The 19197-nt window shown below is 43.9% G+C and overlaps 1 protein-coding gene and 1 pseudogene across 2 annotated transcripts in view; both read left to right on the top strand.

Moving 5' to 3' along the window:
- Nucleotides 1-3536: 3536 nt before the first annotated feature.
- LOC130859517 (serine/arginine repetitive matrix protein 1-like) lies at nt 3537-6231 on the top strand (annotated as a pseudogene).
- Nucleotides 6232-12337: 6106 nt separating this feature from the next.
- Nucleotides 12338-19197, top strand: part of LOC130838143 (cytochrome c oxidase assembly factor 7) — a 42977-nt gene continuing 36117 nt past the window's right edge. For both annotated transcript variants that reach the window (XR_009049631.1, XM_057710900.1), the window contains exons 1-2: nt 12338-12512; nt 15943-16083. Coding sequence is in view for 1 of the 2 variants with exons in the window: in XM_057710900.1 (XP_057566883.1) it covers nt 12407-12512; nt 15943-16083 (247 nt within the window). In the remaining variant the exon portion in view is untranslated. The remainder of the gene's footprint in view (nt 12513-15942; nt 16084-19197) is intronic.

Here is a 19197-nt window from a genome sequence, read left to right as displayed (position 1 = left end):
TACAGATTTATCATACAACAATATTTCAGACCCATCACAACATGTTAATGTGGAGAAAATTACCTTTCAGTAACTGTACCAAGTGAAATATACAAATATAGGGGGAGAGGAAGGTTTATGAGGGTATGCCTTATTCCTGAACTGTCAACTCTAAAGGATTATAAAGGAAACCCATTCAGATAAGGGAGATATCATTAATCTCTGACTTTGTACATACATTCACCAAATGTTTGCCAAGCCCTACTCAGCACAAGGTCCTATGTTAGATTTTGATGAGATGGGCATGAATCACACAGTTCTGAGGAGTCCACAACTTAATCTAATAGAGCATTTCACTGCTTAAAAGTGCTTTCTCCATCATTTATAATAGCTGCCATTTGCTGAATGCTTAATATGTGCCCATGTTGTACTAAGCTTTATATATTATCATAATTATATTAATCCTCAAAAGTCTCTTGGGACTTCCTAGGTGGCGCAGTGGGTGGGAGTCCGCCTGCCAGTGCAGGGGACATGGGTTCGATCCCTGCCCCAGGAGGATACCACGTGCCGTGGAGCAGCTGGGCCCATGCGCCACAACTATTGAGCCCATGTGCTGCAACTGCTGAGGCCCATGTGCCTAGAGCCCGTGCTCTGTGGCGGGGGAGGCCACTGCAGTGAGAAGCCTGCACACCGCAGTGAGGAGTGGCCCCTGCTCCCCACAACTGGAGAGAGCCCATGTGCAGCAACGAAGACCCAACACAGCCAATAAAATAAATAAATAAATAAATAAACAAACAAATATCATCAAGTGTAGGATTCCAAGGTTAGTGTGATTCTCAAGTCCTTATCATTCTTTTTTTTTTTTAAACAGGAAAAATATTTTTGTTGAGGTACACCAAAGTGAATCAGCTCTTATCATTCTTGATAAAACTTGCTGCTTCAGGTGATGTTTTACGAGCATGAGACACAGAGGAAGCCAGAGGCAGAGAAGAGAGAGGGTATTTGTGAGGAGGAGGTGAAGATAAATTTGGAAAGTTTACCATCCAATTTGCTGTCCTGAAGGAAGGGTCTGTGACTCTGTCATTAATTTGCTGTGTGCTCTGGACCAAACCCATTCCTCTCTCTGGATCACCCCCCTCCCCTTCTTTTTCTCTATAAAGCAGGGGCCTCTCCAGCTTGCAACACAGCCTGGGAGCCTCAAAGACAGGCCGGGAAGTAGAGGTTGCTTGAAGCCTTCTCTGATTGCTTGTGTTGGCTCGAGGCAAGGCAGGTCATGCCGGACTTTGTGATGTGCAATCACCACAGCTGAAATGGGAGTCTGAGAAAGACTGGCACCTGTCACTGACCTTTCTCTGTGCTCACTGGGAGAGATGCAGGGAGAGAGGCTGCAGGCTATGCGGACATGGGCTTGGGGGGTTAACTGGCCACAACAGGAAGGGCAGGGCGTCTCCACGGCTAATCCACCCAATGCTGAGGGTCCCCAGGGGACCCGTGGGGGACAGAGAACTGGTGCCCCCAGAGCAACCTCAAGAAGGCGTAATCACCCCGAGCCTCCTGCCACCCGCAGCTGCTCAGGCTGCTGACAGCCGGCTCAGCTTCGGCACCAGCACCAATCACAGGCCTTCAAAGTGACCTCACAGCAAACGTGATTGGTCCCGTCTCTCCACACCTGGTGGTCCTGTCAGCTCACTGTCAAGTGACCTCTGGGAGAGAATTGGTGTGCTCTGTGACCTTGAAGGAATCACTTTACTTCTCTGAACCACGCTTATAAAACAGATATTAAACCTCTGAAATGACCCACAAAAGTGAACATGTCTAGTAAAGACATCATCTCCTTAAAATTTTCTTTTACTGTTTTGTCTGCTTACAAAAACTATTATGAAACTCAAAATAGAATACAAACACCGGAAGTCGCTTGTACACTATTCCCTCTCTTCTTCCCAGCCCACAGTTAACTATTAACAGTTTAGTGTATTTTCTCTCAGGTTTTTTTTTTTCTTATGAATATACAAAAGATAACTTTTGTTTCAAAAATTAAGTTATTCTATACAACTTTTTTCCCCATTTAACTATATTTGAACATCTTTCAATGTTGGTATAAGAAGACCTATTTCTCTCTCTTTTTTAAAAAATGTCTACATTGTATTCAAAGCCCTTATTCTTGGACATTTGTTGTTTCTACTATAAAACCAGCAGCAGTAACAACAACAAAAACTGCATCAAATATTTATTTGTATAAGAATTTCTGTAGGATACATTTTTGGAAGTTGAATTTCTGGGTTAAAACTGTAAGCACATTTGGGCTGGGGGCGGCGAATGATACCGCATCACTTGGAATATCTTAGTTCCCCCAACAAGGATCAACCACCCCACCCCCACCCCCACCCCGCTCCGGCAGTGAAAGGATGGAGTCGAAACCACTGGATCACCAAGGAATTCCCTGTAAGCACATTTTAATGACATCAAAAGCATAGGCAACAAAAACAGAAATAAACACTTGGTACTACATCAAACTAAAATGTATCTGCACAGCAAAGAAAACAGTCAACAGAATGAAAAGCAACCTACGGAATGGGAGGGAATGTTTGTAAACCAGATATCTGATAAGGGGTTAATCTCCCGGATATGCAGGGAAGTCCTACATCTCAATAGCAAAAAACTAATAACATGAGCTAAAAATGAGTTAACTACTTGAGTGGACATTTCTCCGAAGAAGATGTGTCAACAGGTATATGAAAAGATGCCCCAGAAGTCACCAATCATCAGGAAAATGCAAATCAGAACTACAATGAGATATTACGTCACACTTGACAGGAGAGCTATTATCAAAAAACCAAAAAACAAGTGATACTGAGGACATGGAGAAATTGGAAACCTTGCACACTGTTGATGGGAATACAAAATTGTGCAGCCACTATGAAAACAGTATGGAGATTCCCCCCAAATTTAAACATACGCAAGCCAGGAAACTCAAGGCTACAAGGAGCAATGAATTCTGAGTTGCTCACAGACCAAGGAATTTTTATGGAGTAAATGTGGAAGTTATTTGGTTTCTTTTCAGCTGATCGGTTGCCTAGTGGTTTTCTTTCTTATTTGGATCAGGGTAGCTGAGTCAGGGGAACAAAGTCTAGAAATTGTATGAACAGACTTGGTGTTTGAGGATTGGGTGGTGTCCTCTGCTAATTTTTGAGAAGAGCTGTAAATTCCTGTAAGGTTAAGTTTTCCTTGTGTGCTTGTATTGACCATCTCCATTTTGTCCCTGACATAAGAGACTCATTTTAGTTTGGTTCCACAAGAGTAACCATGATGGAGGACTTCCCTGGCCGTCCAGTGGTTAAGACTTCGCCTTCCAATGAATGGGGTGCGGGTTTGATCCCTGGTCAGGCAGCTAAGATCCCACATGCCTCATGGCCAAAAAACCAAAACATAAAACAGAAGCAATATTGTGACAAATTCAATAAAGACTTAAAAAAAAAAAAAAGTCCTCGCTCTCCATCACGGGGACGCAGTGCACCTCGGGATAGGGAGCGATCCCCCTGCGAGGCAGCAAGTTGAAGGCGGGATTCTTCTGGGGAACAAGTGCAGAACAGGATAATCGGTTCAGCAACAAACAGAAGCAGCTACTGAAGCAGGTGAAATTCGCAGAATGCCTAGAAAAAAAGGTGGACATGAGCAAAGTAAATTTGGAGGTTATAAAGCCTTGGATAACAAAACGAGCAACGGAAATCCTTGGGTTTAAAGATGATGTTGTGATTGAGTTTATTTTCAACCAGCTGGACGTGAAGAATCCAGACGCCAAAATGATGCAAATCAACCTGACTGGGTTTTTGAATGGGAAAAAATGCTAGAGAATTTATGGGAGAACTGTGGCCCCTGCTCTTAAGTGCACAAGAAAACATCGCTGGAATCCCTTCTGCCTTCCTAGAACTGAAGAAAGAAGAAATAACACAGAGACAGATTGAACAGGAAAAGTTGGCATCTATGAAAAAGAAAGATGAAGACAAGGATAAGAGGGATAAGGAAGAAAAAGAAAGCAGCAGAGAAAAAAGGGAACGGTCTCGAAGCCCAAGAAGATGCAAATCCAGATCTCCTTCACCTGGAAGACCATCGTCCCCTGTCGGGAGAGAGAGAAAGCGCAGTCATTCTCGATCTCCCGGTCACAGAACCAAGAGCCGGAGTCCTTCCCCAAAGAAGGAAAAAACTCGGGAGCTCCCAGAGCCATCAGTGAAAGTAAAAGAACCTTCAGTACAAGAGGCCACTTCTACAAGTGACATCCTGAAAGTTCCAAGCCTGAACCAGTACCAGAGCCTAAAGAACCTTCTCCGGAGAAAAACTCCAAAAAGGAAACAGAAAAGAAGACTCGACCAAGATGTCGGTCGCGTTCCAAGTCAAGATCCCGGACGCGTTCTCGCTCTCCTTCTCATACTCGACCGAGAAGGCGCTGTAGATCCTGACCAAGATCATACCCACCTAGAAGACGGCCAAGCCCTAGAAGACGGCCAAGCCCAGGAAGACGGCCGTCTCCTCGAAGAAGAACTCCACCGAGACCAATGCCTCCTCCTCCAAAGCATAGAAGGAGTAGATCTCCAGTCAGACGAAGAAGGCATTCATCGGCATCCTTGTCTGGGAGAAGCTCGTCATCTTATTCGTCTCGTTCCCGGTCACCACCAAAGAAGCCTCCAAAGAGGACATCCAGCCCTCCTCGAAAAACTCGTAGGTTATCTTCTTCAGCAAGTTCTCCGAGGCGAAGGCATAGGCCATCACCTCCAGCAACTCCACCGCCAGAAACCCGTCATTCCCCAACACCCCGGCAGTCAGACCGTACAAGGAAAAGTCGTGTTTCTGTCTCTCCAGGGAGAACTTCAGGTAAAGTGACAAAACATAAAGGTACTGAGGAAAGAGAGTCCCCTTCACCAGCACCCAAGCCTAGAAAAGTAGAGTTATCTGAGTCGGAAGATAAAGGTGGCAAAATGGCTGCGGCAGATTCTGTGCAGCAGAGACGCCAATATAGACGACAGACCCAGCAGTCTTCATCCGATTCTGGCTCCTCCTTTTCCTTAGAAGATGAGCGACGCAAAAGGTCCCACGTGAAGAATGGTGAGGTAGGCAGGGGCGGAGACATTCCCCTTCCCGGGGTGCCTCTCCATCACCTCGAAAGCGCCAGAAAGCGACTTCCCCTCGCGGTAGACGGAGGAGAAGTCCCTGCCCACCGCCTGCCAGAAGGCGACATTCTCCTTCTCCTGCTCCTCCGCCTCGTCGATGCAGGTCTCCTACACCACCACCACGGCGAAGGACTCCTCCTCCCCCACGTCGTCGCTCACCTTCCCCAAAAAGATACTCTCCTCCAGTACAGAGGAGATACTCTCCTTCTCCGCCTCCAAAGAGGAGAACGGCTTCACCCCCTCCTAAGTGAAGGGCCTCACCATCTCCACCACCATAGCGTCGGGTCTCCAGTTCGCCACCTCCCAAACAAAGAAGCTCCCCCATCACCAAGAGACGTTCTCCTTCGTTGTCATCAAAGCATAGGAAAGGGTCTTCCCCGAGCCGATCTACCCGGGAGGCTCAGTCACTATAACCAAACAAACGGGGTTCGCCCTCACCACGGCCTCGAGCTCCTCGGACCTCCTCAGGTCCTCCAACTGTTCAAAGAGGAGCATCATCATCGCCCCAGAGAAGGCAGGCCCCATCTCCAAGTTCTAGGCCCGTTAGGAGAGTCTCCAGGACTCCGGAACCCAAAAAGACAAAAAAAGCTGCCTCACCAAGACCTCAGTCAGCAAGGAGGGTCTCATCTTCTCGATCTGTCTCGGGATCTGCTGAACCAGCAGTGAAAACCCCCCCAGCACCTCCATCCCCTTTTCAGTATCAGTCGCCCTCTATCAACTGGTCCCCAGCAGTACCGGTTAAAAAGGCTAAAAGCCCAACACCAAACCCATCACCAGCAAGGAATTCAGACCCAGAAGGAGGTGGAAAGAAAAAGAAGAAAAAGCATAAGAAACACAAAAAGGATAAGCACAAGAAGCACAAAAAACACAAGAAGGAAAAGGTTGTAGCTGCAGCTGCTGCAGTTGCTGTAACTCCTGCAGCCGTTGCTGCTCCCACAACCACATCAGCACAGGAAGAACCAGAAGCAGAGCCAGAGCCTAAAGAAGGAGACTGAGTCAGGCTGAAGATAACCTTGATAACTTAGAAAATCACCTGCATGAAAAGGCCCTGAGATCAATGCGGAAGGCTCAAGTGTCCCCACAGTCCTAGGTGGAAATGTTTGTTATGATGTAAATTTTATTTGGTTTGTACGCAATTCAATTTCAAAATTACTAAAATGTGTTTGAGCTTTAGACTATAACATTTTTTGTAATAATTGCTAGGTTGAAGTTCATCATGTAAAAAAAAAAAAAAAAGAGCATGGAATTTACATTGCAAAAGGTGTCCACAGTGTATTAGTGACATTCTTTCATTGACAGCTGACATAAATTCATTTAGAGTGAAATAGTTTAAGCCAAAAAAAAAAAAAATCCCCTTTTTAAAAAATGGGGTTTAAATATTGTTGGCATTCTTATGGTTCCTTTAAATGCCCTGGCTATTCCCAGAGGTTTTTCTTTCTACTTTTTCTTTTTTTCCTTTTTTCTCATTTGAGTCTTAGCAGCCATTTAAGTTATGATGCTTCCAACCTTGTATGGTTTGCAAGCTTGCCCAGAAATAAGACCACTGTTGAACTACCACAAAAGTATAAATGAATATTTTAATGCCACAATCTTTCTTGATGCCTGTGGAGTCTCTGCTGAAATGAATCAGGATTCGAGCTCTAGGATGAGATAGAAAAATGAAAGCATGTTGTTTGCCATAAACACTGTGGGTTTATATTGATGTGTGACAAGTTGATTTGGAACACTGGAATTTCATTCTTTTTTTTTTTTTTAATAAAGGCAATGAACTAGTCCCAGGAAGGATCCTTCAGTTATATAAAATTTTGTTTTATGAAATGTTGTGGCTCCATTCCTAATTTTGTCTTGTTCTTCTGATTGGTATATACAACTTTCAGAGCTCTTGTGTTTGGAAAGCTGGAAGGGCCCAGACTTTGAAACAGTGCCTTGTTTTCACTGTTTTGTTTTGTTTTTGTTTTTTAAACTAAAGCTATATAAAGCTTGTGGATTAAACAGAATAAATTTCTAAATTAAAAAAAAATGGTCCACATCAAAAAAATCTTGAAAAAAAAAAAAAGTAACCAAGATGTGGAAACAACTTAAATGTCATTGACAGGTGAATGGATAAAAAAACTATGGTGTGTGTGTGTATATATATATGTACATATATATATACACACACATGGGATACTACTCTGCCTTAAAAGAGAAGGAAATTCTGCAATATGTTACAACATGGATGAACCTTGAGGACATTATGCTAAGCAAAATGAACTAGTTACAAAAAGATAAATACTGCATAATTCCACTTATATGAGGTATCTAAAATTGTCAAATTCATAGAATCAAAGAGAAGAATGATGGTTGCCAGGGGCTGGGCAGAAGGGGAAACTGGGAGTTACTAATCAAGGGCATAAAGTTTCAGTTAAGCAAGATTAACAAGCTCTTAGAAATCTGCTGTACAACACTGTACACTGTATCCATAGTCAACAATAATATATTAGTACACTTAAAAATTTGTTAAGAGGGTAAATCTCATTTTAAGTGTCCTTAAACAAAGTGAAATTCAAACAAACAAAAATACAAAATGACTGCAGCATTTTGCATTTTGACCAAAAATATACAAGGGTTTCAGTTTTTTTTTTTTAATCCTCATCAACGCTTGGTATTATTTGTCTTCTTGATTACAGCCATTCTACTAATTTTGTAAGGTTATTTTATTGTGGATTTTTATTTACATATCCTCATGCTGGGTATGTTTTTGTGTGCTCATTACCTATCCACATGTCTTCTTTGGTGAAATGTCTTCTCAAATATAATGCCCATTTTCTTAAATGTTATCTTCTTATTGTTGAGCTGTAGGTGTTCTCTATATGTTCTGGATACAAGTCCATTGTGGAATAGACGGTTTGCAAATATTTTCTCCCACCCCCCAAAAGCCCCTGTACAGCAACGAAGACCCAGCACAACCAAAAAAATTAATTAATTTTTAAAAAATACATACATACATACATACATACGTACATACATACATATTACCAAATTGCTCTCCAAAGAGGAGGCATCAATCTATATTCCTACCAACAGTGTATGGGAATGCTGGTTTCTCAGCCCCCTTAAAACATAGGATGCCAATCTTTGATGATCTAAGAGATAAATATTACAGTGTTTTAACTTTGCCTTCCTCTAATCATTAGGAGGAACATCTCACCATATATTTATTGATGAGTGCTTTTCCTCTTTTAAGAATTGCATGTGCTTCTTGTAATCTTGCACTCTTTAATTTTGCACCCCTTAAGCCCTAGTCATTATTAAACATCCAGGAAATGTTTGTTGAACGAATGAAGTGTAATGTTGTGAAGAATAAAAGAGGTAATATATCTAAAGCACTAAACTCATAATTAGTGACTGATTAATATTATTAGTTGAATCTAAGTCTGGAGTCAGGAAGTGATCACTATAATGCTCTTGAATTCTTCCCTCCAGGATCTGGGATAGTTGCTAGGATTCCAAGAGGCCTAGTCCTCTTGGAATTTCTCCTGGTCCTCTCGCTGTGTGTTTGAGGGTAAATCACTTAAGTTCTTGGACTTTCAATTTCTCTGCAACAGTCTGTAAGCTGTATCATGCTTATCAAAAAGGGTTATTGGGGCTTCCTTGGTGGCCCAGTGTTTAAGACTCTGCGCTTCCACTGCAGGGGGCATGGGTTCGATCCCTGGTTGGAGAACTAAGATCCCACATGCAGCACAGTGCGGCCAACAAATAAATAAATAAATAAATAAAATACTTATCCTATATAAAATAAAATAAAATGTCAGATCTATTTTTTAATATTTTATTATTTATGTATTTAATTTTGGCTGTGTTGGGTCTTAGTCACGGCATGTGAGATCTTTCATTGCAGCATGTGGGCAGGCTGTTTGTTGCAGCGCGTGGGCTTCTCTTTAGTTGTGGCATGCAGGTTTTTTCTCTCTAGTTGTACTGCACTGGCTTCAGAGTGCGTGGGCTCTGTAGTTTGCGGCACACAGGCTATCTAGCTGAGATGCACAGGCTCAGTAGTTGTGGCACACAGGCTTAGTTGCCCCACCAGGGATCCAACCCGTGTCGCCTGCATTGGAAGGTGGACTCTTTTTTTTTTATTAATAAATTTATTTATTTTATTTATTTATTGGCGGCATTGGGTCTTCGTTGCTGCACACAGGCTTTCTCTAGTTCCTGAGAGCGGGGGCTACTCTTCATTGTGGTGTGCAGGCTCCTCATTGTAGTGGCTTCTCTTGTTGTGGAGCACGGGCCCTAGGTGCGTGGGCTTCAATAGTTGCAGCACATGGGCTCAGTAGTTGTGGCTCACAGGCTCTGGAGCACAGGCTCAATAGTTGTGGCGCATGGGCTTAGTTGCTCCGTGGCATGTGGAATCTTCCCAGGGCAGGGCTCGAACCCATGTCCCCTGCCTTGTCAGGCAGATTCTTTACCACTGCGCCACCTAGGAAGTCCCAGAAGGTGGACTCTTTACCACTGGACCACCAGGGAAGTCCCAAAATATCAGACCTATTAAAAAAAGGGTTATTGGGGAAAAACATGAGATAATTTACAATAAGAATATATTCATGTACCACTTGAATAGTTAAAATAAATACTTTTTTAAAGTAAATGCAAACATTTATAAGAATAGAGGGGAATAAAACTACAGAGATAAGGACAGGACTGAAAAAAAAGAAGCTGGCTACCCATTTGATGACCTTAAATTTCATTTAAAAATATGTGACTTCATATTTGGCCCCCCCTCTCTTCCACCTTTTCCTCAACTCTATCGCCCTCTACTGCTCAGATTGTCTCATTTCAATGCAGTTCAATCAGCAAATATGATTAAGGGAAGAGTATTACACATTTGTGGCCCAGTCCCTGACTTTAGTTATTTATATCACTCTCACCAAGTTCTGCTCTATTTTTAGTCCTGTGACCAGCGGGACATAGAGCTCACATTCTGGTGGAGGACACAGACTTTCATGCCTTTTGGGGTTTGACAAGAAACATTTGTAGAACAGGAATGACTGTGAACTAGGCACTGTGCTAAGCATAATGCATACATGAAATTTTAGTCCTACTGACAGCCATACGAGGGATCTTCATTTACAGAAGAGGAATCATGCTCACAAATGTGATTAGGTCAAGGTCATAATTTAGTAAACATGGGACATGGATTCTGACTGAGATCTGTCTGCCCTCTAAAGCCAGTCATCTCCAAATACATTATATCAGAATAGACCAAGTGGGGTGGAACAGTGAAGTAAGAGCATCTAAATCTACTTTAGGAGTGTATGGTTGTTTCATCTGGGAAGACTGTACAGAGAAGGTCTCTGATTTGAGAAGGATAGTCCAAGCATCAAGAGCAATACTAGGGATCCCCTGGTGGCGCAGTGGTTAAGAATCCACCTGCCAATGCAGGGGACATGGGTTTGATCCCTGTTCTAGGAAGAGCCCACATGCCCTGGAGCAACTAAGCCCGTGTCCCACAACTACTGAGCCTGCTCTCTAGAGCCCAGGAGCCACAACTACTGAGCCCACATACCACAACTATGGAAGTTGCACCTAGAGCTCATGCTCTAGAAGAGAAACCACCTCAATGAGAAGCCTGTGCACCGAGACAAAGAGTAGCCCCTGATCGCCACAACTAGAGAAAGCCTGAGCGCAGCAATGAAGCCCAATGCAGCCAAAAATAAAATAAATAAGATAAAAATAATAAGAAAAAAAGAGCCATAGTAAACAGGGACACAAACCTGAGACTGATACAGAGAACAGAAAGTTGGGTGTGGTATGGGGGAAGAGAGGCAGGAGATGACACTAGAGTCAGACGGTACAGGGTCTTGGAGGCCAGGCGAAGGAAGGTGAACTCAAAATCGAAGATCAGGAATTCTTTATCTGACACGTGTACTGAGGGATCTCTGAAGATGACCAGGGGTTTGAGAAACCACTAGTAAATGTGACATAGCAACTGGAATGTGGTAAGCTAAGATGTATTATGAAATTGAATGTAAAATCATACGAACTTTTAAAATAAAACTTGGATTTCAAAGACATTTCCCAGGTGCAGTAAGCTGCTCTCCAATTAGGAAGCAGTTGGAAGTAGTCCACTCTCTGATGTCATTAGGGATAGGTTAGTAGTGGAGCCATTTGGGAAGCATTGCTATAGGTGATGGGAAACCACGGATTGAGCTCCACTGAGGGCTCTAGACGAGGACTGGCTGGGACTCAGAAATGAATAGGAACTGACTGTCTTTGCAGAGTTTTCAGTCTAGGCTTTATGGAACCAATGATTCTGAGCAGGAGAAAAAGCAAAAACCAGCTGAAGTTCCTCTTCTCTTTTCCATATCTTTGACATGTTCCTCTTGTACCTCATTCTTTTATTTAAAAATGGTTTCCGGTAAAACTCTTTCACTTCCTGTGTGACCTTGGAAAGTTACTTAACCTCTGTGTACCTCAGTTTCCTTATCAGGAGAATGGGGATAACAATAATTCCTACCCCATAGGGTCAAATGAGTGCCATGAGAATTAAATGAGAATTAGTATAAAGCTCTTAGAATAGAGTCTGGAACAAAGTTCATCACTGTTTAGGTATTAGCTTTTATAACAGTATTGTTACTGCAACCAGCGTAGCTACTGTGTTCTGGTTATCATCTTCCATAGCCATTCATTCCTTAGGTCATTCATGTTGGAGGTGAGGGTAGGTCTGGGAGGAAAACAGAGATGAACCACACTTTTCACCGCACTTGTACAGACTTATGAACACCGGTTTGTCCAGCTACACCTGGCACATAGTAGGTGCTCAAAATACTTGCTGAATGAATAAACAAATGCCTTCCTACTAAACTGAAAGCTCTTTAAAGGCAGGGACCATACTTTCTAGCTGTTGTATTACTAAAACCAAGCACTTGGCGATGCACACAGAGGCGCTTAGGGAATACCGAATTAACGAAAGAATGGATAGCTGAAGGGATAAATGCCTGCAGGCAGAGAAGCATTAAGACCACAAGGCTGTCACAAATAAAGTGCTGCAGAAAGACGGCTACCACTTTTACGAGTGTGCTGACCAGAGGAATAGACCGGACGGCCAAAGACTAACAGCGCGGACAAAATGCCTAGGCTCCGGGAACTTTGCCTTGCGCGCGCGCCGACCTCAGCGGCAAGCCCCTCCCAGGCCCCGCCCCTCCGCCGGCTCACGTGACCGTGGGGCCCACGGGCGGCGCGGCCAGGGGCAGAGCGGCGGGGTGATTTTGGCTGGGCGAGCGAGAGCCATGGCGGGCGTGGTGGACTTCCAGGATGAGGAGCAGGTGAAGTCCTTTCTGGAGAACATGGAGGTGGAGTGCAACTACCAGTGCTACCGCGAGAAGGACCCAGACGGTGAGCGCCGCCTGCACGGCCTTAAGGACACGTGGGGCCCAGGGCGCAGGCGCGGGGGCGGGGCGGGTCACGCGCGCGACCTCTGAGGGGATCTGGAAGGGGTCACGGGCTGTAGGCGTGGGGGCTGTGGGACGCTGGCTGCCGTGTGTGTGTGTGTGTGTGTGTGTGTGTGTGTGTGTGTGTGTGTGTGTGTGTGTGTGTGTGTGTGTGTGTGTGTGTGTGTGTGTGTGTTGGGGAGGGGCGGGTTGGGTTCCTCGACGACTTGCGGGGCTCGCATTGGGGGCATACTCTGCCGGCACCGAGCCTGGAGGAGGGCGGGAAGGAAGAGAAGGGCTGGGACATTTGGAGTAGAGGGACTGAGGCTACATCGATGAACGGATAAAATACCCTGTTCTCGTGGAGCTTGCGTGCTAGTGGGGGGTATTGGACAATAAACATAAGAAAATAAATGAAACCGTGTGTGAGAAGGTAGTAAGTGCAGTGGGAAAAAGAACTGACTGAGAGGTATCCGGAGTTCAGGAGGGCAATTTGAATCGAGTGGTCAGGGAGAATCATGGAGAAAGTGGCATATGAACAAAGTGTCGAGGAAGGTAAGGGGGATCCGTGCCAGGCAGAGATAACGGCTAGTGAAAAGCCTCTGAGGCATGAATGTGCCCCGTGTGTTCTGGGAACATTGAGTTGACTTCATTGTGTGGGTGGATGCTGATGTCTAGAAGGGGCCACCCCTAGCAGCCAGTACCTTTGGGTGGTTTTCTTCTTCCTACTTTTTCATAAAGGCGGAAAAAATGGCACTGGCCCTACTTTCAAATAGCTTGCAGTCCAGCTTGAAGCTGACCAACTACACAGAGTTGCTCTGCAGTATGATGGCTTAAAAAGAACCCAGGGTGGTTCTTTGAGGGCTGCTCCATGTCCTAAGTATAGGGAGAATTCACAGGAGTTGGAGTCACTGAGGAACAGAATGGTCGGGGAAGACTTCTGGAAGAGGTCAGGAGGGATAGGCAAGTAGTGTTGATTAAATGGAGCAGAGGGAGAGAAGAAAATGCTCTTTTGGAAGGTTGAAGCCAGAATGTAGACAAAAATAAGATTGATGAGGGACCTTGGGCCGCACTGTGTCAGACCTTGAATGCTAAGGAAAGGCATTTAGACTTTATTCTGTAGACAGTGGAGAGCCATTCATGTTTTTGTACTCTGGAGATGTATCCAGCAGTGAAGTAGGGGAGGGTCGGCATATAAGAAGGGCAGGCTGTGGCACTTTAGAAGGAGAGCCTGAGAGGAGGCTGTAGTTACTATAGCTACTTCTATAGTACTCTTCAAAATCATCATTTCTCACCTGGGTTACTGAAGCAGCCTTCTAACTTGACTCTCCATTTGCACCCTCACTCCCTTAAAATCTGTTCTCTAGTCACAAACATATTTACATTTTAATTTTGTTTATTAGATTTTTAAATGACAAAATAACACATTTTTGTTATTATCAGTGTTGGAGTGTGTCCCCTCACACTTAACTTCCTCCATATCCATCCGGACACACACAAACATATATGCTAGAATGACCTTTTAAAAATGCAGATTGAATCATATCACTTCCCATCTTAAAACCCTCCAGTGGTTTGCCATTGACTTGGAATAAAATCCCAATTTCTTCCTCTCTTCTACAAGGCTCTGTGATTAGTCCCTGCCTTCTTCTTATTTCTTGCCCCTTTCCTCCTGGATGCAGCCACATTTATCTTCTTTGTGCCAAGCTTATTCCCTCTTTTGGGTCCTTTTTATATACTGTTCCTTGTGCCTGAGACTTTCTACCTCTTTCCCATTTCATTGTCTTTATTTATTTTTATTTTATTGGCTGCATTGGGTCTTTGTTGCTGCACACAGGCTTTCTGTAGTTGTGGAGAGCAGGGGCTACTCTTCATTGCAGTGCATGGGCTTCTTATTTTGGTGGCTTCGCTTCTTGCAGAGCATAGGCTCTAGGCATGTGTGCTTCAGTAGTTGTGGCATGTGGGCTCAACAGTTGTGGCTCACAGGCTCTAGAGCTCAGGCTCAGTAGTTGTGGAACACAGGCTTAGTTGCTCTGTGGCCTGTGGGATCTTCCCAGTCCAGGGCTCGAACCCGTGCCCCTGCATTGGCAGGCGGATTCTTAACCACTGCGCCAGCAGGGAAGCCTTCACTGTCTTTATTTTTTTTTATAAATTTATTTATTGGCTGTGTTGGGTCTTCATTGCTGCACAAGGGCTTTCTCTAGTTGCAGCTAGCAGGGGCTACTCTTCATTGTGGTGCGTGGGCTCCTCATTGTTGTGGCTTCTCTCATTGCGGAGCATGGGCTCTAGGTGCTTGGGCTTCAGTGGTTTCGGCACATGGGCTCAATAGTTGTGGCTCACGGGCTCTAAAGTGCAGGCTCAATAGTGTGGCCCATGGGCTTAGTTGCTCCAAGGCATGTGGGATCTTCCTGGGGCAGGGATCGAACCTGTGTCCCCTGCATTGGCAGATGGATTCTTAACCACTGCGCCACCTAGGAAGTCCCTCATTGTCTTTAAATAGTTAGTTCATTCTCATTATTCACATCGCAATTCACACATTGAAGTCCTCAGTGAGGCCCTCCCTGATTGCCAAGTCTAGGTCAACCATTCCCCCAACATGCACAATGAACTATCTTATCATCCTGTTTTATTTGTCATAGTGTTTATTAAGATTTGACTGCATCTTGTTAACCTACTTATTTATTTATTGTATTTCCTCCTCTAGAACTGAAATTTTAGGAGGCCAAGTGACTGTATTCCCAGCAGCTAAAGCATTGTCTCATACATTGATGCAGATAGATGCTCAAATATTCATTGAATGAAAATGAATGAGAGATGGGTGTTACTGTTGATGAAGAAAAGGGACAGGGGAGAGATGTTAAGGAGAGGCTTGCTGGGACTAGAGACTGCCAAGGAGAGGGAGTCTATTTCCAACTCCTTTGGTAGCTGCCATTTTGACTTTTTCTTCTTCATGTACCCAGCCTAGCCAAAGATTAAGGTATAGTCATCAAAGCACTCCTTTCTTGCCACTATGGAGACTAGCCCATGGACCCTGTTGGTTCTCAGTGTTTTACTACTGAACTTCCTGAGAAGTTCCAAAGCTAGAAAAATTTCATCATGGAAGCCAGTGGGTCTTTGGTCCTTGCTGACAGGGAGCAGAAGGGCTGGTGAGCATTAGAGCCAATGCAGGGGCCATGGTCTTCCCAGTCTGCACATTGCTCAGTCCCAGGCTGAGGGCGGACAGTGCCATTTGTAGGAGTGGCTGAACACTACCTGCATTCTTCTTGGTGAGGACACCTTGCCACACCTCAGGAGGAGAGAGGCTGGTCCTAAATAAAAGGTACATCTGGCCTGCCACACCTGGACCCACCCCACTGCCCCAGACTTGAACGACAGCTTTTGCCCTTTCTTCACAGGTTGCTATCGGTTGGTGGACTATTTGGAAGGGATCCAGAAGAATTTTGAAGAGGCTGCCAAGGTGTTGAAGTTCAACTGTGAAGAGAACAAACACAGTGATAGCTGCTACAAACTGGGGGCCTATTATGTGACTGGGAAAGGTAAGAGGGGGGGGGCTTGCTTTCTTTGGTCCTTATCATTGATGGTAGTGCTGACATCACATCCTGAGGCTCATACTGAGCCCTCTTTACAGAAGGGTCCTCACAGGCATTGGGAAAACATGCTGTAGGAAAATTTGGGGTCAAGAGTTTAGCAAAGTGATGGAGGGACGAGCACAGCCTTTCAAGTTAGGCAGACTGTAGAGAATGCTATTTGCAAGTAGTGGGACCTTTAGCCAGTCACATTAACTCTGTGCGTCAGTTATATCACCTGTAATATGGAGAGAAAAATAGTACTTGCTTCATAGGGTTGTTGTGAGGATTAAGTAGGGTAATGTAAGTAAAGGCATCAGCATGTGCCTGGCACAGAGCAAGGGACCAATAATTAATTCCTTTTCATCTGTCTTTTCTCCTCATGACCTAATTGCAGTTGGTATTGAGTAGTATTTATCTATTGCTAAATAACAAAATATCCCAACAAACCTATCATTTCACATGGTTTCTGTGGGTCAGGAATTTGGGAGTGGCTGAGCTGTGTGCCTCAGGGTGTCTCAGTGAGGTTGCAGTCAAGACATTAGCCAGGGAGCCAGGGCTGTAGTCCTTTGAAGTTTTGACTGGAACTGGAGTTTCCAATTCTAAGCTGGCTCACTCACATGGCTGTTGGTGAAGGCTTCTGTTCCTTGCCAGGTGTTGTTAGGAGACCTCAGTTCCTTGTCACATGGATCTCTTGTGTGTCTTGGTGACATGGCATCTGGCTTCCTCCAGAGTAAGTGATCCAAAAGAGGGAGCAAGATGGAATCCACAGTGTCTTTTATAATATACCCTTGGAAGTCACACACTTTTTCGTTTCTACCCCATTCTGTTTATTAGAAGTGAGTAAGTAAGATTAGCCTAAACTAATTGGAGAAAACTTAATTCCACCTGTTGGAGGAAGAATTTATGGGCATATTTTAAAACCACCACAAGTAGGAAATATGACCTTAGACAGGCTGCTCCTTTTTTGCCCACTAGATCATGAGCTTCTTGAAGATGATATGATTCATTCATCCTTTGTTCCCAGTAAAGCCTGGTTAGAAGTATGTTCATTGAAAGTTTGATGAAGAGGATGTCTTTAAGTCTGTGGAACTGTGTGGGCTCTTTCTGCCTTCACATGGGACATGGGGTCTGTGATAGTCTCAAATTTGAAGAAAGGTTAGCATTAACAGAAATATCTGGTTCCCTTGCTTGAGCAGAGGGGCATTTCTTTGGCCTAGTAATTCTCCTAGTATCTTTTCCTAAGGAAATAACTGGAAATGCAAAGATACCAGCATTATCTATCTGGCAGAATTTTATTTTCATTAACTTATAATTTATAAGTAATATATAACTGCATTATATTAACTATTTTTAAAAAATCTGTGTGCCACCAGTAGTAGTTTAGTTAAGTAAATAATGTTAACTTCCATCAGCTGAAATGTTACATAGTCCATTAAATGTTTGTAAATAATTTTTGTTGACATCAGGAAAAGTTTATGATATAATGTTCAGTGAAGAAAGCTGAACGCAAAATTATGTATGATGTGAACTCAGCTACGTAATACACTGTGCAAAATAAAAATGTTTCTAGCTGTTTAGTCTCTGAATTTGTGTCTTGGTAAAGTTTTGGGTTCCTTTTGTCTTTATATCATACTTTGCTATATTTCCCACAAGGACTTTGAGTTCCTTATTGAATTAAGGAGAACAAAGAGGTTCTGGAGGTTGTGCAATTATTTTCCCTTCTCTTAGACAAACATGTGATTAATGATTGTGCACTGAGACTTTTTTTTTCTTAAATGCTCCTTTGTTGATCAAACTTTTAGTACTTACTATGTACAGTGAAGCAAAGGTGGAGCAGTGTGGGGGAAGAAATCTTTTTTTTCACCCTCTCCCCAGGGAAGAAATACCTCTTAACCTGGGAGAGCTTGATAAGTATCTTCATAGAGAGACATGTAAAGTATTTTGGGGGTTCAGTTCTGGGAGCATGTCATCATCAGCGTCCTGAGAGGAGGAGGCATTGAAACTGGTTCTTATTTTTAATTATTTACTTTTTGGCTGTGTTGGGTCTTCGTTGCTGCATGTAGGCTTTCCCTAGTTGCGGCCAGTGGGGGCTACTCTTCATTGCAGTGTGTGGACTTCTCATTGTGATGGCTTCTCTTGTTGCAAAGCACAGGCTGTAGGCGCACGGGGTTCAGTAGTTGTAGCACACGGGCTTAGTAGTTGTGGTGTGCAGGCTCTTGAACACAGGCTCAGTAGTTGTGGCTCACGGGCTTAGTTGCTCAGTGGCATGTGGGATCTTCCTGGAGCAGGGATCAAATCCATGTCCACTGCATTGGCAGGCAGATTCTTAACCACTGCACCAGAAGGGAAGTCCCGAAACTGGTTCTTAAAGGACTGAGCGGATTTTGTTTGATGGAGGTAGAATAGAGTTATACCTTCTCTTTAGAATAGAGAGCAGGTGAGCAGGTGAAAGAATACAGGGTGTTCGGAGAATAATACTAAATCCTCTGCTAAACTGACATTGTTAAATAATTCCCTCCAGGTCCAGTGTGGTCACAGGAGATCCCGTTAGCTGATCTTTGCTACTCAGACCCTTTTGGATTGTTGTTTAGCAGACCTCGGGCCCTGCCATGTCTAAAAGCCAATACTGTTGAACCCCTTGCCTAGTTCTGAGCCTAAGAATTTGCCTTCTGTTCTAAAAACATACCCAGTGTCCTTTCTTGACAAAGACTGGCTAATAACTCTCCTTTTTATCAAGGATAGCTTGGGGCAGGGGAAAGTGTGAGAGGTCACTTTTCATCCTGGGTACTAATTGACACTGTGGCATCAGGCAAGGTTTTTCTTTCCCTGAGCTACAAATACCTCAGTGACAAAATTGGAGTAATAACATCAGCTCATACCTTATTCATAGGATTTTTCTGAGCATCAAATGAGCTCACATGTGACTGCTTTGTTAAATTATAAAACATTCTATCAATGTGAACAGGTCTGGTTTGTATTGGTTGCTGCAGAGGTTACTTTGGATTGGACACTGAGTGACCCAAGGAATGTTTTGCCCAGATGTTTTCATCAATGAAATCAGCTTTGAACTATTTTTGTGAA

Source organism: Hippopotamus amphibius, chromosome 1, assembly GCF_030028045.1.
Source record: "Hippopotamus amphibius kiboko isolate mHipAmp2 chromosome 1, mHipAmp2.hap2, whole genome shotgun sequence".
Lineage (NCBI taxonomy): Eukaryota > Metazoa > Chordata > Mammalia > Artiodactyla > Hippopotamidae > Hippopotamus > Hippopotamus amphibius.
Note: the sequence above shows the minus strand (reverse complement) of the source record. Positions and strands in the feature narration are given on the sequence as shown.